The sequence below is a fragment of the Betta splendens genome, chromosome 4, assembly GCF_900634795.4.
Source record: "Betta splendens chromosome 4, fBetSpl5.4, whole genome shotgun sequence".
Lineage (NCBI taxonomy): Eukaryota > Metazoa > Chordata > Actinopteri > Anabantiformes > Osphronemidae > Betta > Betta splendens.
The window spans coordinates 25194149-25216221 of record NC_040884.2 but is presented as its reverse complement, the minus strand read 5'-3'; the positions used below and the strand labels follow the sequence as shown (position 1 = coordinate 25216221).

The 22073-nt window shown below is 49.7% G+C and overlaps 3 protein-coding genes across 22 annotated transcripts in view; 1 reads left to right on the top strand and 2 right to left on the bottom strand.

Annotated features, from left to right (window-relative positions):
• unc13a (unc-13 homolog A (C. elegans)) overlaps positions 1-4377 on the top strand; it is a 28612-nt gene extending 24235 nt beyond the window's left edge. For all 8 annotated transcript variants that reach the window (XM_055508010.1, XM_055508009.1, XM_055508008.1 and 5 more), the window contains 3 exons: positions 591-683; positions 968-1127; positions 1204-4377. In XM_055508010.1, coding sequence (XP_055363985.1) covers positions 591-683; positions 968-1127; positions 1204-1492 — 542 coding nt within the window. In that variant the 3' untranslated portion in view covers positions 1493-4377. The remainder of the gene's footprint in view (positions 1-590; positions 684-967; positions 1128-1203) is intronic.
• Positions 4378-4474: 97 nt separating this feature from the next.
• Positions 4475-13479, bottom strand: si:dkey-110c1.10 (unconventional myosin-Vb). 2 transcript variants are annotated; one of them, XM_029145894.3, is made up of 35 exons: positions 13332-13479; positions 12673-12783; positions 12412-12580; positions 12000-12144; positions 11732-11888; positions 11504-11647; positions 11313-11394; positions 11115-11222; positions 10878-10990; positions 10516-10784; positions 10354-10435; positions 10140-10280; positions 9928-10059; positions 9761-9844; positions 9567-9683; positions 9395-9492; positions 9231-9317; positions 8826-9146; positions 8584-8740; positions 8273-8512; positions 7979-8185; positions 7803-7896; positions 7571-7719; positions 7295-7495; positions 7115-7215; positions 6918-7029; positions 6747-6843; positions 6548-6673; positions 6127-6278; positions 5897-5986; positions 5628-5760; positions 5242-5539; positions 4996-5170; positions 4828-4908; positions 4475-4747 (listed from the first exon to the last, which is right to left on the bottom strand). In XM_029145894.3, the coding sequence occupies exons 1-35, from the start codon at positions 13365-13367 to the stop codon at positions 4586-4588; spliced, it is 4971 nt and encodes a 1656-aa protein (XP_029001727.1). In that variant the 5' UTR covers positions 13368-13479; the 3' UTR covers positions 4475-4585. The 2 variants fall into 2 exon arrangements, 1 of the variants encoding a protein (XP_029001727.1); XR_008694426.1 differs by lacking the exons at positions 4475-4747; positions 4828-4908; positions 4996-5170; positions 5242-5539; positions 5628-5760 and having other exon boundaries at positions 6127-6262.
• A 160-nt stretch (positions 13480-13639) lies between these two features.
• On the bottom strand, positions 13640-20080 carry mbd3b (methyl-CpG binding domain protein 3b). Of its 12 annotated transcripts, none has more exons than XM_029145897.3 (8): positions 19925-20054; positions 17281-17349; positions 16515-16674; positions 16010-16147; positions 15800-15890; positions 15357-15534; positions 15009-15162; positions 13640-14896 (listed from the first exon to the last, which is right to left on the bottom strand). In XM_029145897.3, the coding sequence occupies exons 1-7, from the start codon at positions 19936-19938 to the stop codon at positions 15015-15017; spliced, it is 798 nt and encodes a 265-aa protein (XP_029001730.1). In that variant the 5' UTR covers positions 19939-20054; the 3' UTR covers positions 13640-14896; positions 15009-15014. The 12 variants fall into 12 exon arrangements, with proteins under 12 accessions (XP_029001730.1, XP_029001731.1, XP_029001728.1 ...); XM_029145898.3 differs by having other exon boundaries at positions 17281-17346; positions 19925-20032; XM_029145895.3 differs by having other exon boundaries at positions 17281-17382; positions 19925-19953.
• Between the last annotated feature and the right edge of the window lie 1993 nt (positions 20081-22073).

The following is a 22073-nucleotide window of genomic DNA, read 5'->3' as shown; positions in this document are numbered from 1 at the left end:
AAGTCCCGTTCCTGTATCTCCCCTCCTCTAACCACGCTGTCCTGATGCATCTGAGCATGTCCTGAGCCGAGCTGAGGGTCAACCACGCCGTCAGTTCCTCAGCTTCTCTGCCTCTTCCCACCCACGATGCATCACTTCTGTGAGTGGGCACGAATTAGCCCTGGATCCGCACAGGATCCAGGCACCAAATACCTAAAACTGTGTCCAAATGACTGACTGAAGGAACTAATACAGTTGCTGCAGGTCAATATGACCTTATTGACTGGATCATATTATACTGACTCCAGTATCTTGTGCCCACTCATAGTAGCCTTGTGATCCAGACCACAGCATATGCACAGGTCACTATGCCTTATTATTAGTCACTGCGTTATACAGTGATTATTTTAATAAGAGAAAACGACTCTGTATCAACATCCTGGTTTGTCACCTGTCACCTGGTTGCAGATGAATCCATTTCCATGTTAAACGAGTTTAACAGAAATTGAAGCAATCTGTAACCTTGCTTTTGTAAATCAGAGCACAGTGACTTGTGATGCGTCCGAGCCGACGGCATTAACAGGCGCGCCGCCGTCTGCGTGTCCCCTCAGGCTCCGGAGTGGACGACGCCGTGGGAGAGGTTTCCATCCACGTGGAGATCTTCACACACCCCAACACCGGGGAGCACAAGGTCACAGTGAAAGGTGGCGGTCTCTTCTGGTTTCTTATTGGAAATTAATATTGCAAAGGGCTACATTGGACTGTACTTACAAATGTAAAAATACCCCCTTATATCACAATAGAGTCCACATTTGCTCCGTTCCTTTATAGAACACATAAGGGCCGAGGGACAGAAAGTATTTTCCTGCTCTCGAGTTCTCTGTTCACGCTCGCTCTCACCAGGTTTTCGCACCTTTCTCCCACATGCGTCTCTGTCTCACCCACACCTTCCCACGCTCCTCCCTCCCTCCCTCCCTCCCCCCCTCAGTGGTGGCTGCCAACGACCTGAGGTGGCAGACGCAGGGCATATTCCGGCCGTTCGTGGAGGTCTACATCATCGGGCCTCACCTCAGCGACAAGAAGAGGAAGTACGCCACCAAGTCCAAGAACAACAGCTGGGCCCCGAAGTACAACGAGACCTTCAGCTTGTGAGTGCGACCGCCGCCGCCGCCGCTCGGGCGCCTGAGTGCATGGTTGTGAACCCGTCTCCGCTCTCTGCCGCAGCACCTTGAGCAACGAGGGGGGCCCGGAGTGCTACGAGCTGCAGGTGTGCGTGAAGGACTACTGCTTCGCGCGGGAGGACCGCACCGTGGGCATGGCCGTGCTGCAGCTGCGGGACGTGGCCTCCAAAGGCAGCGTGGCCTGCTGGCTGCCGCTGGGCAAGCGCATCCACATGGACGAGACGGGCCTCACCGTGCTGCGCATCCTGTCGCAGCGCAACAACGACGACGTGGCCAAGGAGTTCGTCAAGCTCAAGTCGGACCAGCGCTCGGCGGAGGAGGGCCGCAGCTAAGGCGCCGGCCCGATGATCCGGTGTCGTGAGAGCACAGTCGGCGCACGTTCAGAGCTGTAAATACGTTCAACTTAGTGGAAAAGATGAGACGCTAAGCAAAGCATCACCTTAGGTTTCTTTAAAAAAAAGCAAATCACTAGTGTCTTTACTGTTGCAGATTATATCCACCTACTTCTAAAGAACAATGCATCCTAGTAGAGTTTAATCATAGTGTGTGTATCAGCTCTCCTCTGGTCAGAGGTGAGTGCTGCCATTCCCACACTAACACACACCTCATTGATCTGGTCAAGGGGAGTCCAAGTATCTCGTAGCCTTTAATACTTTGGCTTTCTTTGCCTTTACCTTCACCCAGCCTTCCCCCTTCCCCTCTTTCTGGTTCCCTGGCCTGCATCCGCTCAGAGAAGCGACCGCTAGTGCCAACTATTAATTGCTGAAATATATGAAGGACCAACTGTACCACTGACCACGACCAACAACGGCTGCTCAGCCTCAAACATTCCAGATATCAGGGTGTGGAACAGATACCGGGAAGGAAGCACTATTTAGTTACCATCATTTGAATATTTATTTACTGACCTCTTCCAAATTATATTTATATTTGGATAATTCTATAGTAAAGTATTATATATAAAGGACATGTGTAAAGTTATACAGGCGTATTCAGACGTGTGGAAAGATTGTCCTTGTCTGTCTCTATGTACTTGGTAACAGAGCACACTGCCTGACACCCTCTATGCCTTCTGTCTTGACCCTTGTACCGTGCGTCCGTCTCCTCTTTAGAGAGAAACCTGATGAAAGCACGCCTTTAAGCACTGTGATTCATCAGCGTGTGTGTGATTGTGTGTGTGTGTGTGTGTGTGTGTGTGTGTGTGTGTGTGTGTGTGTGTGTGTGTGTGTGATCTGCATTTGAGCAGACGCGAGCGTGTTTGTTCGTACGTTGTCCTCCTGTCGCCACCCGTGTTGCCTGTTACCTGCGAGTGTAATCACAGAAAGCCATCACAAACAACAAAGCATCACAGGGGGGAGTTCATGTCCAGACTGTGGAGGAAGCGTCTCTGCTGTAGGGCGGTTCGAGCTCGTGTCTTCTTTGTGCGACTAGAACACATTCCATGGCTTTACAGATCTAGACTAAGTGCACGACGGGAAGACTGATTCCTTAAAAATAATTCAAAAGCTGCGTGCTGCAGGACGCCCCTGTTTGAAAAGCATGGTCTGTGTGGGTTAAATGTAAAGCCTTGAGCCCAGGGAGAGCATGAACCACTACTACTAGTACGTGAACCCTAATAATTCAGCTGCAGGTGCTCCAACCCCTGATACCAAGAAGTCAGACCTCTGCTAAAGGGCTGCAGATCCAGACCTCACCCCATCTGGATCTGATATTTAAAAGAGGGCCTATAGTTTAATCAGTGGAGGGTAGAAGCATTAGAAGCACAGGGTCTCGCACCCACAATAACACATTTATAGCTCATTCTGTTCATCTGTGAATTCTTGTTCATGGAGACTAATTACGCCTGCTTTCAAAACGTCCTGCAGCCGAAGGTGTGGGTTTCGCGCGAGGCTGCGCTGCTCGGCCCGACTCCTCACGCCGCGTCTGTTTGAGAACAAAAAACACATGCTTGTCGCAAATGAAAGCGCGTTGAGGCGAGGGAACGTTTCCTGACGGGATCTTCAGCGCTTCAACAAAAGTCAAGGTTTGATTGCGACCAAGCGGTCACTAGTGCAGGTCACCCCCCCTCAAAGCACTTGATCATGTAAGAATCATCTACCACGGTGTAATGACTGAACTCTATGCATCTAACCTGTCATTTCTGAAGCAGTCTTATAATGTTTACATTGTGGGTTTAATATTCTAATTATATCAGCACAAGTGTCTGTCTGATATGTTGTAAATGCTGTCTCTCTTCTCGTAATGGGCCAAATATTGCAGCTGTAATCGAGCTGATCAGTGACTGAACTTTGTCTGTGCTGCTTTTTAGCACAGGGAAAAATAATCTGGAACAGAAACATCTGTTGGTGCCGTGATGTCGTTGTAAATAGCTCGAATGGAACAAACGTGTTAGAGTACGTGCTGAGTGACGTTTGCTGCTCTTTTTTTTTTTTTGGGCGGTTGGGCCTTAAGCATGAGTGGGGGCCCGAACTGGAGATGTAGCTATTGTTGATACAGATGTGGGCGGACACAGGAAGGCCATGTTCACACCAGAGATTAACGACACGTTGATGGGCTCCATTTAGTGCCTGTTCTCACATGCGAACAGGGTCTTTTATTTTGGAGGACTTCAGCACAGTATTTTATTATCTTTAAATAACAGATACAACAGCTGGAAAAGCCACGAAACAAATCTCTCTGTGCTGGTGACGGCGATGCTTGGGCTGAGGAAGTTCCTCCCTGCCTGCGTACCGGGCACCGGGCCGGCACGAGAGACAGGAATGCACACGGGAGCTAAAGGACAAACGGGGGAAGCACAATAAAAAGCACAGGAACACAAAGCGGACAGATGTGCATGATCTGTCCAGCTGTCAGGCCACACAGTCAGACACCTGCACAGCGACGCTGGTCCTGTACTTCCAGTAATGGTGCATGATAGGAACAAAACAAAAAAAAGTATTGTGCCAGCACGCATAATTATTTGATGTTAATTGCCAATTGTTGTCTACTTAATTTTGATATTTCATTATTTTCTATTTTTCAAATGGTTGTGAATATATAAATATGTATTACTGATGATGTGTAGTGGTACAAAGTACTCGCATGAGAATTTTTTTATACACAAGATGTTTCTAATTTTTTTTTTTTTATTATGATTGTTCTTATTGGGGGCTGAGGTTAGTGGGACTGCAGTCTCATCAATGTGTTTCTGCTTCCAATAAAATGAAGAAGAAAAAGACACGGCCTCATTTCATTTGTTGTTTTTCAAGTGGAGTCTTAGCTGGAACCACCGCTGCCCATAAATCATCAATCACAGGAATTAAGTTTGCAACACGTCATGGGTGATTTCTTTTATTTCCAAATGATTAAATCCAGCAGTGTGGTTGCTAAGATATTGGTCTATTTGCTTTAAAGAGGCCAGCTGGACAGCACACACTTGCTGAGTTCTAGGCTTTGCGAAGGAAGGAGATTTTGAGGGAGTCTGGGATGACTAACTGCTCAGCATGGAGGCCGGCGGGAGGCAAATAGGGGAACGTGACAGGAAACACTCTCCTCACATCCATTAGGATCTGTGGAGGCGGCCCGTCAGAGCGGAGTTTTAGAAGCCCCTAGAAAAGAGTGGAGGACAGAGATGCTGCTTGCATGACTCACTCACTTCCAAATGGACAGACCGTGCGGCTGCAGGTACCTGGACGGTACGAATGAAGCTCAGCGTGACCCTCTCATCCAGGTCGCTGTGGGGCGTGTAGAGCGTCAGAATCTTTACGATCTGTTGAAAGGAACACGGCACTGATTATATGCGCTTGTAAGTGCACCAGTGCGTTTTTCTCTCTTGTCGGATGAAAGAGGGCGCCACCTGCTGGCTGGACAGCAGGTGGCACGTCTGAACGAGGGCCTGTGCGTCGGCTTCAGTCTTCTTCCCGGCCTGAAGCAGCTGCACGGCCTGGATGAGCGGCTCCAGTGTGGCCACTGCACCTCCGGCCTGCAAACCCCGGCTTCGCAGCCACTCCTCCAGGATGTTCACGTTGTAGCTGGATAAAAGCGGATTCAGGCGGCGTTTGCACATACATCAATACAGCTTCGGCTCAATGCGCGTTCGTACCGTATCTGCATGCCCCGACTCCAGCTGCACATGTCCTTCCTCAGCAGCAGGCTGTTCAGAGCAGAGGCAGCGATGAGGTAGGTGAGCTGGTGGAAGGCCTGCTCCATGACCGCGAGGGCCAGGGCCTGATGGGTGAGGGCGGCGTGAAGGGCTCCCAGCTCCCTCAGCAGAGACGCCATGGTGGGAGCGTCGCCTCCCGCAGGCCTGGGGTCCGAGCCCGCCCTCTTCCTGGACATGCCCAGCTTGACCGGGGTGCCAGCCAGACCGGGGATGTTCTCCGACTCCAGCAGGGCAGGGACTGGGCGAGGGGGGCAGTGAAGCATGAGACGGCAGCAGCTCAAAGGATGGCTAGCAAAGCGCCGCTCTCATCTGCAGTGCAACGCTACCTATGATGTTTTGCAGGCGCGTCTCAGTGATGGAGAGGAGCTGCTGATAGGCCTGGATGCAGAGGTCACTCAGAGCCCGAATTAAGTCGCTCACATCCGCCGTCAGGGGAATGAAGTCATCCGACTCGAGGGTCTCAATCAAATCATACAGGAAAACAGTCAAAAACACAGCAACTCATAATTCTGTATGTGACATATCAGACAGCAGAATTCATAGATGGCAGAATTTTACTGCCTAATCCCCACAAATAAAACATGTAAATTAATACAGATTTTGAGGAGTGCTGGGTCAAAAAGTCATGCAGGAGGCAGGCATTCTTCAGCCACAGAGCGGTCATCCCGGCATCATTACTGGACTTCTGCAGGAAGACAGAAAGTTACAGAAAGGGTTGGTGCAACCTATAGGACGTATATATAGGTTCATTCCCCCCCAGGAGTCAATTAATGGACCCCGACAGGTAAAGAGACCAAGCTCAAAGGGTTCAGGAGCTCAGGTCACCTTCAAAGCTGCCTTCATAGCAGTGACGGCGGCGCTGCACAGCGAGCGGGCGCGGGTGTGGTCGCCGCTGCAGTCGGCCTGGCGCACACACAGGAACATCACACCGGCGGGCAGACCGGGAGGCAGCGACAGCGCGCTGTCAGCGCGGATGTCTTCCCCATTGAGGGAGAGAGGGAGAGAGAGAGAGAGAGCAGGGGTGACAGATTGAACACAGCCAGGTCACATCCGTCAGCTATGCAGAGCACAAGGTGGTTAATCTGAGTCACACCGGACCCGGATGCCTCGGAACATGCCGCCGTGAAGGAGCTTCCAGGGTTAGTGCTGTGTCAGCGTGATGACCTATCGGTACCAATCCTGCCTTCCTGACCTTTATTCTGAAACTCCAAGCAGGAAAAAAGGATGATGGGAATGGGAGTCTCACCCGTGATGAGGTTCTTGATGAGCTTGGGTTCATCCTTTTTCCTACATTCCAGCAAACCAGCAACTGTAGTGGGTTTTGGTTGGAACAGACAGGAGTTGGTCTCGGCGGGCGACGCTGAGGGCAGCACTGGAGAGAGGAACACATCTGTTCTCTGCGGAGGCTGGTTCTAGGAGCCGTGAGCGGCCGAGCAGAACCTCACCTTGTGCGAGGAGCCGTCGGAGTGAGACTGTGCCCCGGAGCTCCTTTACTTCTCTCCTCAGCTTCACGCACTCTCGCTCTCTGGCCTCCAGAAGCTCCTGCCGGTGATTTCCAATAAGCGAAACCAAGAAGCAAACGTCTGATTGCAAACTAGACTCAGCTCAGTTCACACCTGTTGCTGTTGAGAGGAGGAACCGGACGTCGCCGCGGTGAGCTGACGCCTCAGAGCCTCCAGCTCCTGCTCCCAGTGGCTGCGCAGGTCACGCAGCTGGTTCTCCAGAAACCTGACACCATTCAATCAGCAGTAAAATAATCAAAACTAAACTATGAAAAGGTTAATAATGGGATGGGCCGGATCCACAGACTGACTTGTTGGCCACTCGTACGGCATCGTAGGCGTGAGCCAGGTCCTCCCCCGACATTTTTATGGCAGGCTCTCTGGCCACATCCAGCCCCTCCATCAGCTGCTCCTGTTGGTGAACACGTCAAGTTGTCTGACCACATAGAATCGTACTGCAGCCGATCGTCAGCCTTCAGCATCCCTCCCACCATTGGCGTTTCCGTGCTCCACACAGAGAGCCTCCTCTCGGAGGCCGAGGTCACGCTGATCCGGCGGACGTCGTCGGCGGGAGGCAAGGGCGACGTGGAGAACGGGCCGAGAGACTGGGGCGACTGCGGCGTGGGCGAGGGCGGCTCCAGGCTGTGGCTCTGGCTCTGAGAGGAGTCCGTCCTCCTGTGGCCCTTGGAGCGCTGCCGTGGGGAGAAGAACGATGAGGATCAGAACGCACCTCCTGGAGGAGCGGGGGAGCGCGGGTGGAGCCGAACCTCCGTGAGCAGGCTCATCTCTCGGAGGTTGTCGTATCTCTGCTCCAGTCGAGTGAACTCCCTCAGGAGACCCTGATACTTCCTCCTCTCCTCGTCCAGCTCCGACCTCAGAGCCGCACTTGCCTGGGACACAGCCTGACGCACCAGTTCTGGACACGAATCAACACACAGAGACAGAAAGATAGAAGTGGGGGAAAAACGCGGAAAAGGAAACCGACGCTAATAAACCTGCCTTCCTGGTTCTTTTCTTGCTGGAGCAGGCGATCACAGAGTTCCTCTGTCTCTTTGGATAAACTGTCCCTCTGTCTCTGCAGCACCTGCACTTCCTTAGAAAAAGGAGAAAGAAGCGTTTCATCAGTCAGCTATTTGAAGAAGTCTCCCGTCCGGCGCTTTAGAGGCCTCCAGTACCTCTGTGAGCTGCCAGATCTCCTGCGCCGCCTTCTCCTCCGCTCTCCTCCTTTCCTCCACCTCCTTATCATCCACTGGCCGGTGCTGCTGCGCTTCCTGTTTCTGACTCTCCAGCTTCTGGACTGTCGCCCTCAGAGCCTCCAGCTCGGCGGCGGCGGCCTCTCGCTCCGCATGCAGGGTCTCCGTCAGCGCCGCTCTCTCTCTGGCCTGAACGCACACACACAACGCGCGTTCACGTCGGACCCGCGGAGCCTCGCATCGCCGCCGCGAACCCGGGCGCCACCCTCCGCCCACCTGCTGGTCGGCCTTCAGCTGCAGCTGCATCAGTTTGACCTCCATGCCCTTGTTGAGCTCCCGGAACCTCTCCACGGAGCGGGCCTCCGTTTTGAGCTTCAGCAGCTCCCTCCGGGCGGCCCGGCGGCGCACGCAGCACTGCATTAGCACCACGGCGCCGCGCACCCTGCCGTAGGCCGCCCGCGCCAGCCACCCGCGCACCCGGGCCTGGAGCAGCACCGCGGCGCGCTCCGCCACCAGCTGAGGAGGACAGAACAGGGGTCAAACGAAGGTGAAGGCCCGCGGGAGCAGCCGTGCTGCTCGGCGCTGACCTGCCGGTGCCGGCGCCGCGCCAGCGCGCCCCTGGTGAAGGCCTGGATGGTGACGGCGGCCCGGCGGACCGCCAGGAACATGCGTCTGGTGGCCAGCATGCGGTAGGTCTTCTGGACGAGCAGGGCGGCCTTGGTGCGGCGCAGCGTCAGAGCCAGCCTGCGGCCGGAGCAGAGGGTTCATGATGCAGCGTTAGCGTTAGCGCTAGCGCTAGCGTCCACAAGCACATCCTTCACATCCTCACCGTCTGGCCAGCGCTCCTCTGCAGTAGCGCTGGAGGGCGACGGCCGCCCAGAGGAGCCGGCGGTACCGGTTCCTGGCCAGCCACCCCCTGACCCGGCTCTGGATGAGCACCGCAGCCACGCGCAGCCTCTCCGCCCTCAGCCGCTCCAGCAGCGCCACCTGCCCCGCACGGAAAAACACCTTGGTTTTCCCGAAGCAGTACTGGTCCGAGTCTGGGATGAGCTGGCGCAGGCTCTGTTTGCACAAGGCCTGGACCCGCTCCGGACTGTGGGGCCCCCGGAGAAGAACGCGGTATCTGCTGAAGAACTCCTCATACGTCCACCTGGAAACAGAGATTCCGATCTGTGGGTCTGACTCCTATTAGTGCACGTTGGTTTGTTTGTTGCATCAACCTCAAGGTCAATACCTGGATGGATAACCTGCAGCACTGATGCGTATGGTCTCCAGCACCCCACAGGCTCTCAGCTGCTGCACCGTCCTATGGGGGTCAAAGCTAACGCGGAGAGGTGGGCGCCATCATTTAGTGCTCCACACATTAATACTGCAGGCACAAGCTGGAGGAGGACTCACACAAAGGGCTGCTTGAAGTCGTTGGGTTTGATGCAGCGGACGTAGTGAGGAGTGGTGCTGTTCAGCGTGTCCATCAGCATCTGTAGGGACTGACGGAACTAACAGGCCCAAATACAGCAGGTCAAGAGGAAAGTGGAGGAAACCCCACAATTCAGATGAATCACCCACTCACCTGGAAGCCCACAGTGAGTTTATGCTCTCTGGCGGATCTTTTCCCAGAGCGGACGCTTCCGTTGGCCACAGTCGGCCCGTTCTCCTGCTGCTGGAACAACTCGGCCACCAGTTCAGACTGACGCACACAGGTTAGAAATCCTCTAGTCACATGGAAATTAGATCTACGTTTCTTTGACTCTGATAAACATCTACCTGACTCGCTTTGAGGATGTTGATGAGCTCCTCAAACACCGTGTCTCGGTTCTTGTCCAAAAAGCCGCCACATTCATACGTCACCTGGTGAGTCAGACGATACAGCGGAGACACGTTGCGTTGAAACCGCAGCCACACACGTGACGAACGGCGTGCGCGTCGCTCACCATGTCCGCAAAATGCACGACGATGAAGGCACTGTTGGACATGCGAGGCTTCTGGAAGTGCGGGTGGGGTCTGCTGCTCAGGTGCTGCCCGTAGAGCTTCTGCACCCAGCTTTGGTCCGAACCTCTGGGCATCTGCTCACACACGCACGCACGGACAAACCATCACCAAGGATCGATGAGGACAGGAGGCAGAGGTAGGAGGCGACACCGACCCTGCACTCCTCGTCCAGCAGGTCCAACAGGCCCAGCGGCCCCTCGATGAGGCTGATGCACTGCTGGTTGTCGCTGAACTCGATCCTGCTCCAGGGCAGCTCCTCCCGGACGTACTCCTCCTGCTCCAGGTGGAACACGTGCTGCAAGAACGAAGGAGTCATGATAAATGACGTTAATTTAACACTTCTGAAAAAGCAATTCATTATTTCTTACCCTGTTGAACTGCTGCTGCAGCTTTTCATTGGCATAGTTGATGCAGAACTGCTCAAAACTGTTCCGGTCAAAGGTCTCAAACCTGCACAAAAGGAACAGCACATGGTCAGAACCACTAAGCATTAGGCGTCGGTAACAGTGGGCCCAATGTCAGTCACCGACCCATAAATGTCCAGCACGCCGATGAAGGATTTGACGTGTCCCCTCTGAGCGCGCAGGGCGGAGTTGAGTCTCTGAACAGTCCACGCGAACAGCTGACCATATATGTGTTTAGCCAGCGCATCTCTGGCCTCCACAGCCTGCGGACCGGACATGGGCTTGACCAGCATCTCCCCACCCACAGCCAGCCTGCGGTGGCACAGCCAGTGGGCCATCTGCGGTCTCTCCACGCCCAGGAGTTTGGAGACGACAGCCAGAGAGTGGTCGTCTGCCTGAGAGAAGACCGGACCCGCGTTACAACTTCTTGCCGACGTCCCTCGTTCTTCATCGGCACAAACACAACAGGAATAGATCCGTTCTCTCACATCAATATAACTTCGCTCAGAACTTCTCCCACTGGCTTGGATGTGGACGTTACCCAGGTGCAGGATAGCAGACAGGATCCTGAACAGCTCCATCTGCTGGTCAGGCTGCACACCTGCAGGTGGAAGAGCAAAAGGCTCCGTTTTACCCTCATCAAATAAAATGAAATCTCGGTCACATGAAATCAAAGGTTGATGCTAAACTTAACAATTGTACAACGGGAAGCTGAATTCAAGTACCTAAAACGGTAAAAGCATTGCGAGTGCGCTCCAGGTCGGCCAAATCATCAGTCCCGGACATCTGCATCTCTCCGCCCTGGTTGGTGTATCGGAAATTCTCAGGTGCATCTGGAGACAATAAACACGGATCAAGTTGCGTGTAGCGCATTAAAAACACACACAAAGGCTCAACGCAAGCAAACCGTGATGGACGCTCACCCAGGCTGAGGGATCTCATTTCAGGCAGCTGTCTGGAGGCGCACAGCTGGTAGAAGATGTGGTAGTTCCTCTCGGATGAAGCCTGAAGCACGCACACACAGACACACGTACACACATGCACGCACACACACACACAGAGTTGGCAAATGCACAGAAACTCAAAAGGGGTAAAGGTGCGGGTGAGGGTTTACCTGGAAGACCACCCGTGACTTCTCCAGCAGATACGTCCTCATGTTTGCACCAATGATGTCCCCCTTTCTACCAAAACCGATCTCTATGTACTTCCCGAAGCGACTGCTGTTGTCATTTCGAGTGGTTTTAGCATTTCCAATAGACTGTGGACAAGAAGCCAGCATTGTTGTTTTTTAATTAAACCTAATAAATAATAAGTAAAGAGAAGCATGGAACAAACGCATCACCTCCATGATGGGGTTGGAGGACAGGACCCGCTCCTCCACGCTGGTCTGCTGAGCTGCTCCTCCAACCACGGCGAAGTACCGCATGGTGAATTTGGCCGAGACCGTTTTCCCAGAACCAGATTCTCCACTGATGATGATAGACTGGTTTTTCTCCTCCCTGCAGATGCAAAGAATCACTATTATTAACAGTCTACAGTACGTGAAGACCATGGAAGGCCAGGAAACAGCACCTGTTGTTTGACATGGCCTCTATTCTCTGACCTCTGACCTGATCATGGTGCGATAACCTTCCTCTGCCACAGAGAAGATGTGCGGCTCCATGTCGGCCATGTCCTGGCCGCTGTAAGCATCAATCACCTCTTCTCCATATATAGGGAGCTGGTCATAGGGATTGATGGCCACTAGTACAATACCTGGAGACACAGAAAGGGATTGTGGGATTTATGACTGAACACCAGGTCATGCAGCAAAGACACTGAACCATGGAGGCTGGTAAACAAACTGAACGTCTGAGACCAGCAGCAGTGAGGGAGTTCCCTCCTCATCTCAACCTTTGACCTGCAGCCATTATAGTGACATTATGAGCTATAATCGTGGACACGGGAGCCACACAGTAGTGCCTGGAGCTATAGGTCAGATATATGAACGGTCCCTTTCGCCTTCACCGCCTCAGTGCTCACCACAGTATGTGTAGATGCTGCTGTAGTCCAGGAATCGAACCCGCAGGTTGTGGAGCACAGCAGGCTCGTGCAGGAAGCTGAGAGCCGTCAGATCGTTTTCACCTTCCAGGATGTCGGGGTTCCCCAGAGGCGGGAGATCAGAGGGGGAGTCCAGCGGGTAACGAACCTCCTGTCAGTGGAAATGTCCTAAGCTTTTTAGTGGGTCGACCAAGCAGAGAGAAACAGCATCATTCAAGAGCTTTTCAGGGCGCAACACCTCACCTTCCCATTAGGAAGCTGCAGCAGGAGGTGTTTCCCCCCAGGACTGTAATCCTGGAGGAGTTGGGCTGAAATCCAGACAGCATCTGGGTCAGGAATCCACACGGCCGCACCCTAGGACCCACGGGTTGAGTTTTAGTGGAAAGTGAACAGTGAACATGTAAACACATGTGATGTCTGAACAGACTGAACCAATGTGAAGACATTATGTGACGTTTCATTTCTGTAGGACACTGTCCTTGCGTGTCACACTTCCTGCCCAGCAGATTTGTCACTCATCAGCACAAACGTCTCCTAAATGGAGTTAAAAATTAACACAAGTCATCCCACCCTGAATTTCCTCAATAGATCAGCCATTATCCAATGGCAACGAATGCAGCAATTACACCAGACAATTCACAAATACACCTGTAACCAACACATTTATCGTCACACGTTTACACAAAGTTGACCAACACGCTTCAGGAACTAACTTTACTAATAACATCAGTGACTTGATCACACGGCACTGATTTGACACTCTTGGCTCAAAACCACAACAGCAATCTCAATCAATCGCACACGAGCAACGTAGGCTTGGAATCCTTCATCTACAACGCAGGTAGTGCCAGTTAAATCGTGTAGCACAAACGTGTAAGAACAAAGCTGAGGTTGAGCCTCACCTTGCTGTAAAGCTCCAGCGTGGCCATTTGATCCATTTGGAGGAAGGTCAGCAGACCTTCATTCAGACACGAACGGGGGAAACCTCAGCATGTCCCTCTGCAGGAACAGCCGGTGTCGTGTGCTCATCAGCTGCACGGCCTCTCTACAGCTGAGGGTATTTTGCACTTTGCCCAGACACACACACACACACACACACATACACACGAAGGCTGAAGTTAACTGTTAATCTGATTGGATGAAGGAAGTCATCATGTAAAAAACGTATGTCATTGGACATTTAGTGATCAAAGAATAAAGAAAGACAGACTTAGTGACATAATGACTCATTTAATAATACAATCAAATGTATTTCAGCAATCAGCCTGCTGATACCGCATAGGGGATTTAAGGATTTCAACTTGATACATTATTTAGCATCAAACCTCAACACACAGGGATAAAAATACAAAAAACATCCTCAGACGATATCTGAGAGCGCTTCTTCTGCCGCGCCACCGAATTCTGTGCGTGGGTTTTATGAGGAGGCAGTATGTGTGTGGTAACACTAACGAAGTGAACAAAGAGGACTGAAGACTCGACAGAAACAAAGTCTTGGCACCAAACATCAGTGTTTCACAACATCTGTACGCACCTAGAATGAAGCCGAGTGTAAAAAATAAAAACACAATTATTCTACGATCTAAAGACAGTTCAAGTCAAGTGTTCCTGATGTTTCGTCGTGGAACAGCAGAGACGATGTAATCACTTACGGTAAAACACAAAGCAGCACCCTCTTTAAAATAGCACGTCTCTGTTCAATCAATCTGGACGTGATTGACAGGTAAAACACAGCTGACACGAATGACATCGTGTCCACGATATGACCTGCAGGCTGCCTCTGCCCCCCCTCAGTGGAAGCTTCACACTGCACCATCATGATTCCACTAGAAAACACAAGTTTGGCTCTTGTTTTGTTTCAGACAAGGAGTTCATCAGGTTAAAAAAAATGACAACATGCCAAAAAATTACAAAACATTCATTTCCAATCCGAGAAACCCAAAACAACCACATCAGTACCGATATTGAATGTTTGATTTTGACCAGATTGTCTCTAAAAGTACAAATTCACGGCTCATTCACCGCATGTTGGTAGAAACTACACTTGTATACTGAATTTGACACGTGGCAAATACTTTCATTCATCAACAGCGGGTCCAGTTCATGTTTTGTTTTAAATTATTAAAAACCAACAAGGTTTCCGAAGCGACACCAGTCATTTAGGTGGCGCTGAAGCAGAGCGCAGCCATGAGTTGATGGCGAATGGACACATCAGATGAGAGGCTGGCTGGAGGAGGTGAAGACGTGATCCGGGTGGTCAGGGTGCGCTGGTGTCCAGGTTTGGGCTGGACAGACGCTGATGGGGGAAGAGGTCTGCAGGGCCGGACTGATGCAGGGCTCCTACTTGTCATGGGTGTGTGTGTGTGTGTGTGTGTGTGTGTGTGTGTGTGTGTGTGTGTGTGTGTGTGTGTGTGTGTGTGTGTGTGTGTGTGTGTTAAAATCAAACCCATCCAGGCTTCACAAAAACCTACGAGAGCAGACAATAATTCATTAATTTAATCAATCTTCATATTGTCAGCATATATAACTGCGGTGTAACTTTACATACTAGTTATTTAACTTTAAATAACTTTACTGACCCTGTGCTATACGCTCTCCATGTCCTCGCTGCCGTTGCCCTCTTCCTTCAGAGCCTCCCCGTCGTTGGCAGCCTCCTCCACGTGGGCCAACATGTCAGCCATCAGCGCCTCCTCCAGCCTTTTCCTCACGCTGTACACCAGCTCCTCCTGTTTCCTACACATATACACAACAGGAAGCTGTTACAGTTGGCAGTTACAGCTGCCTGCAACCGATGCGGCTTCTGGCGGGCACAGGAAAGTCACACTGTAAACACAGAGACCCCTTCAGGTTCATTTTCTCCTGCTTATACAGTGGAAGCCATGCTTCATCAACACGACAGATGTGGTCGCTTTTCTGTGATCACCCACCTGATGTCCTCATCCGTGACTATGAAGGCTTTGCACAGCGGCTGCGTCGTGTTGAGCCACACTCCCGGGTTCTTCTCCACAGCTGCCGACAGCTGCCCAGTAATGGGAGCCGCGCTGGTGTGGAGAGCGCTCGCTATAGCCGACAGGAGAGTCTTGTCTGTGCAGCCGGGACCAACACCTGGGAACAGAAGAGGCCGAGACTATGAGATGCATCAATACATAACCTACTAGTTTGTTTTTTTATGATCTCTATTACAAAAATAAAAAATAGTAGAAGTGAGTGGTGTGTGCTTGCAAGATTTTATCGGACTGCTTTGTTCCCATATAATCCATATTGTACATGGTGCTTTCAGGATCCTCACTAAACTGCTGCACCTGCCTCTTGATATTTCTGTGCCTGTCCCCAAATCAAAGCCAGTAAATGAGTTAAACTTGTATTTTACCTTGCAGGCCTTTGGGGAGCTCCATGGTTTTCACCAGCTCTTCTGCAATGTCATACGCATTGAGACCACTGAGTTTCTTTTCCCAAAACAGCTGTGAATGACACAAAGAGCAATAGAGTCGCAGGAAGTTTTAAGCAGGAGTCAGAAAACACTGCTGCTTCCAGTTGGACCAGGTTCACCAACACTAGGGGCCTGACAAAGGAGCGTCACCTGTCTGGGCTGGTCGACGGCTTTCTGAGGATCTGTCTTCACTTTGTTGTTTGGATGGTTGGTAACCTTGGTAACTGGCTGTTTGAAGATGGAGGCCGTCTGTCTGACCGGCAGTGATGTGTTCAGATCAGGTTTGCCCTTTAAAAAAGGACCACAATGAACAAAACCATATTTAAAAAGAAACATAGAGACGCTCTAATGACTGTTCTCATCCATTCACACAATCACATGAATCCTTTCCACTGAAGTACAAGCATGATTTTCTAGCAGCACTTGCTGTACTTGAACATTACACAGTCTTAATATAAGCTCAGCAAACTTTATAATAGCGTTAGACGCAAATGAGCCAGCTTCAATGCGGCAAAATCAAAATCAACAGACCCATGAGCAGCAGAAAAGCGTAGAAATAACTAACACATTCTACAATAAACGGTGTCATCTGGCACAGCTGCAGCGCAAGAGACAGCATCAGGTGCGTCTGGCAGGAAGCTGCGTCTGGCCTCACCTTGTTCTGATTGTTGTTGTCATATCGCAGTCTCTGGCGGTTCTTGTTCAGCTTGCTCATCAGCATCTTCCCCGTGCGGAAATCGAAGGAGCTGAGGTCCATCTGGTTACCAAGGTAACGGGCCAGCTGAGGCTTGCTCCGAAACTTCTTCCCAGATGGACTGGCGGGAGAGGGGCGAGATGAGAGGTGAGAAACCACGACGCTGAATATCGTCTCTTATCGATCAATAAAAACAAAGAGGTCTCAACAACAACAACAACAACAACAACAACAACAACAACAAAAGGCAACACAAAGAACGTAGATGAGATCAGAAACAGAACGGACGGGTCGCGCTTCAAACGCGGACACAAACAGGACAGAGTTGAACATGCAGCAAGTCAAAAGCGAAGAGAAGCAGAGCACAGTCAAATGAGCGATGACACTCGTGACACAGATGCAACAGTTGATGGAAACGCTCTCAAAAGCCGGTTATCTACTGAAAGCGGCACAGATGTGATCATGTACAACACAAGTCCGACAAAATCATACACACTGCCTCAGAACGTACCTCTAGCACAACGTAAGCACGGCTATAGTTACACTGGATCGAATGTTTCAGAATGGAAACATTGTAGCTCCACGTGTGGGAGCAACAATATCTTCAGCTTGAGCAATGACCAACAAAAGGGCACGACTGTGGGTGGATACGTGCTCGTAACTCATGCAAATGTTTCTTACATCACACACCACAGTGAACACCAGGAGGATTGTACAGTCAGCCTACCACAAACTATACAACCGACCCGCCTCCCCCCTCTCTTGCCTCTGTTCCTCATCTTGCTCTTCTCCTCTGCTAAATGAAAACAAATCTGGCGTTGTTGGTTCACTTCAGTGGGGAAATAAAGAGCATTAGCTTCAGATCACACTGACTTTGGGTTCATCCGAGGCCTCGCCGGGCGTGAGCTGCTACCACTAGCCTCCGCCTAAGCCCGGCCACAGTGTGTGAGGAGCCGGGCCGGCTGCGGACCCCCTCCCCGTCCCCATCCCAAACTTTACACCGCCAACAGCACCCCCCACCCCCCGCCCCTCTCTCTAGTTCCGTGCGCAAACGCGGTATCTTGTGCACCTATGCGTTTTGCAAGCGCTCGTTCGTGTAGTACCTAAAATAATAGACATCGCTTTTTCCAGCGGACAAACCCGACTTTCTGGTCACTTCTTCCATTTTCCAGCCCTTGGGGAGAGCAGTGCAATCCCACCTTTTCTTCTCCATTTCCCACGCGATCAGCCTACAAATCCACTAAAAGTTACTGCGATTAACCACAGTGGACTTTAGGACGTGTGTCGATTGTTTTGGATGGTAGGTATGTCGCCGCTTACGCTTTTGTTTCAACCATGTTACAACATGCGTCCTCTGTAATGGGATCTCCCTGCTGCTAACAACATCTCATCTCTTTGTCGTCGCGCAAATCACTCCGCCGCGGAGCTCGGCCTCATCACTACCTACCCGTGTCGCCGGAGCACGCGGGGCTACATCCGCATAAATAAAAAACATAGGGCGGCGCGACCGAAACAGGGCAAGGCAGGAAGTCAGATGGTTGCGACTTCAAAATAAAAGCACGTCGGTCTCAGAACAGTTAGGTTAATCGAGATAAATGTGACAGAGGTGCAATCGAGGTTGATATGTCCCAATTCATCAAGCAAAAACAAAATAAGAGTGGTCAGTATGAAAACTAGTAACCTAGTCTTTGACCCTTTCTTTATTTGAATAAAGCAAAAATATTCCAAACAATAATTCCACGAAATAGAAAAGGACGAAAAACAATTCTTCGTCTGGAAATACAGTGAGCATCACTTAAATATTCTTGTGGAGGCTCAGTACGTGCAGCAGTAAATAATTCAGGAAGGATCAGGACTGACTGTAATAGTGAAGCTGAAAACTAGCGTTGTACACAGGGCCCCAAATATGGGTCACGCCACTGGTTCATTTACATGGGCATGATGTGTTTCTATAAATATAATAACACAATTGTTTGTGGTCTTTTGTTAAAAAAGAAACCCCCACAATGGTCACAGAAAAGTTAAATTAAATAAAAAAAATTCAAATATTATATAGATATAGAATAGATCGTCATGTTGAAATCCTCAAGACTATCAAGACATTCTGGGGTGACATGTCCTGCCCAGTGTCACAAAGCCTAGTGTCAGTCATAGGTCATGACCCGAAACACACAAGAATAACTTAGAGCCAGACACTGGATTATTCTGGTGGTATAACATAAGTAGTATAACCTAATATCTATAAACATGCAGTCTGGAGGGACTCCCTTCAAACCTAAAGCAGCTTGTTCATGGGGAGTGGCCCAAAGCACCTGCAGACAGGTGCAGAGGTCTCACTGAGAGCTATGCAAATCACTGGATCGCAGTGGTTTGTTGTTTTTTTAATGGCTTTGGTTTTCCCACAGTTAAAAAGCAATGTCTGTTCTTCATTAGGTAATTTGTACTTATGAGTCAGTTTCGAGGTATTTCAGAGAGCATTGTGGGTTATTCTTATATGGTCGAACATAGAGTTGACTATTATGAAAGCTTAGGCCTTCTAAAAGGACGTTACTACGTAGATCAGATCTGAGTTTATTCTAAATGAAAACGTTTACATGTCATTTTGCAGGTTCTCTGTACTCTGCCTTCCTGGACTGCTCGTGTCCTTAACCTTTTGTTTTGAAGTGTCTCCGTTCAGCGTCTCCGTCCACTCGGTCTCACCTGATGCTGACTGGCGACATTAAGCTATGGGCAACATAAACATTAGGCTGCAGCTCCAAACCGAGTGGTGGAAAGAGCACACGGGCGCCGTGACAGCGATCATGGACGCTGCTGAATCATTTAAGCCCGTCGATGTGTCAAAGCGGCGCCGTGCACTTGTAGCTCCGCAGCAACGGCATAATGTGAAACTTTCATGTCAGCTACGTGAAATCGGAGCCGTTTCACCACAATGCCGCCGTTGTCAGTCCGACTCGCAGCCGGCGTTAATGAATGAACAAAGTACATCTCATCGATCAAACACGGGCACCATTTTAAACGCATGCCATGCATTAATGCTGGCTTTGTGCATATAGCGACGATGCACAAAAACAGTACGCGCACTGTAGAGACCGGAATCCGAAATAGCGGCGTCGACGCAGTGTCTCCGTGCCCAATTCAACACTCGCTGCAATGTGGAGAATTGAACCACGCTACAATGACGCTAAAAAAAGAACTGTATCCTAGCTGATGACCATAGCTGTGCTATTTGCAAATGCGAGGCAAGCGATGCCAGGCAATCGATGGCAACATACTTTCCAAATAAATTATGTAAACGACATATTACGCGCGGAACGCTACGACAATCGATGGCCCTGCTGATGGTTTTAACACCCTTCCCGTGATGTACTTACTCGTTTTTATCCATCTTGAAGACTCTATCTCGTTTTCTCCCTCTCGATATGTTAAATCCCTTCTCCCCTCTCCTCTTTCAGTCCCCTCCCCCTTCGATGGGAGAAATGAAAGACATTATCCACAGTGTGGCTCATAAAAGACTTATGTCTGGCCGAGTGTGCAGGTCTTCAAATATGAAGATATGTTAATTGTATGTGCATTCTCACACACATTACCTGATATTTAACATGCATATTTAATGAGAATTTTACTTTTCAAAATGTCTACTGTACAAACATTTTCAAACAAAGGTTTAACAGTCAGAGAATTTTAGTATTGATGGTCTGAACTACATATTTTGTCACATTAAATAATACCAGGTTCAACTGAATTTGCTAAATCTCAAACAGTAAGTGATTTTTAAGCCACAATATGCCACTTTAGCATGTGCCCACCTTTAAGCTCTGGTCCTGCAGGCAGACAGACAGCCTATGTATTAGCAATATGCTAACTGGGTACAGAAAGTACATGAGCACATCTATTGCAAAATGTGTTATCATTTCCTTCCCAGAGACTGGAACACACTCTTCATAGGGAAACTCCACATTTCACAATAGTAAATCATTTTGGACAAAACCAAAGCTAAACAGGACTTGCAGGGAAGATGCTTGGGGGGGGGGGGGGGGGGGGGGGGGGGGGGGGGGGGGGGGGGGGGGGGGGGGGGGGGGGGGGTGGGGGGGAAGTATTATCACAGTTGATATATTGAATAATACTTTTTATTCAGAATTCATATCATGGAAACCAGAATATTTTTTGCAAATAGTACAAAACTGATCTACTATATTTTTAGGCCAGAATAAAAACACTACAAAAATATTTTTAATGTGACTCAATACATTTTTATGAAAACTATACTAAAAACATATGCAGATAAATTAAAGTATTGCAAACATTTAGACAGGAGCATGGATTCTTTATTTGAAGCATTAGACAATAATCAAAAGAACTTATTTGAATGTTCAGTATGAACACCTGTCTCAGGAGGATAAGGGAGTGTTCACACTGCAGACATCAATCACCTTATAGAGTTGTGACTTTACATGGCACATAGTGTAGAAGTGAATGAGAGCTATTCTTCCACAGGTCACAAGAGTCGGTTCCCTAATAACAGGAAACAATATAATCAGTAAATGAGAAACAATTCAAACACAGTGTGACACTACAATCAATGACAACTTGCATAGTTAAACCACTTATTCAAGATATTAACCAGGTTTAGCTCAAAAAAGATTTGGCAGCTGTATTAGTTTTGTTTTAAATTATAATAAAATTATTATTTAGTCTACAATTTACCCAATTGTAGATCAAATTATATAATTCAAAACTAGCACTAGCTAACTGCCCGACTACTGTCTGGGGGAGCAATAGGCCAGGTTGATTATCAAACATATATTGACTTAAATATATATTTGTAGAATCAAGCAGCTAACATAAAGCCAGTGATCAATGTAAGTAAAACCAAAAGATGTAAGGAAATAAATACTAAAGTATTCTGTTCAAGTACAATTCACTTTCCTGGAGTTGCTTTCAGTTATTTCATTAGAATATATAAATAATAGTTTATGTTTTCCCCCACAAACAAAAATCCAACCACACTAATGCTGAAAGGACCAACACACCATGATGTAACAGACACCGGTATTAGTCACTAGCTGCTCCATTAACTGGACGCTATGCTAACTATGCTAACAGCCAAAATACGCGCAAATTAGCCGCTCGTGAAAGGGGCGCACATTACAGCGCGAGAAAAGCATGAACGTCTTATTTCCAGTAATTTAGTCGATGTTTTATTCGCTTTACTTACCACGTCCTCGTAACAGAAACATACCGTTTAGTACCTAGTGGGCCGGGCCGGGCCGGGCCGCCCCCCTCCGCTGAGCCTCACACGGTGCGGCTCGAGGCCGTGAAGGACCCGGCCTGACTCCTCTTATGCCTGATCAAAACTGGACTCCCACTAGACGGCGTTATTGCTGACAGCCGTGTTCCGACCTCGGCAACCCCAGTCGCGTCGGCTCTGAAGTCAACATCAGCTGGTGTGATGACAGGTTTCACGGCGCTACGTACGTGCGTCACACATTCGTTCACCGAGCGGCTACTTGCAACAGAAAT

Coding starts and splice junctions, on each gene's coding strand:
- si:dkey-110c1.10 (XM_029145894.3), bottom strand. CDS start 13,367: ATGGATCAAATGGCCACGCTGGAGCTTTACAGCAAG. Junction 11,648..11,731: donor CCTCCAACCCCATCATGGAG/GTGATGCGTTTG, acceptor TCTTGTCCACAG/TCTATTGGAAATGCTAAAAC. Junction 6,279..6,547: donor CATCAAGAACCTCATCACGG/GTGAGACTCCCA, acceptor TCAATGGGGAAG/ACATCCGCGCTGACAGCGCG.
- mbd3b (XM_029145895.3), bottom strand. Junction 16,675..17,280: donor GGTCGGTTGTATAGTTTGTG/GTAGGCTGACTG, acceptor CTCTCCCGCCAG/TCCATCTGGGAAGAAGTTTC. Junction 15,535..15,799: donor GCTCCCCAAAGGCCTGCAAG/GTAAAATACAAG, acceptor TTCTGTTCCCAG/GTGTTGGTCCCGGCTGCACA.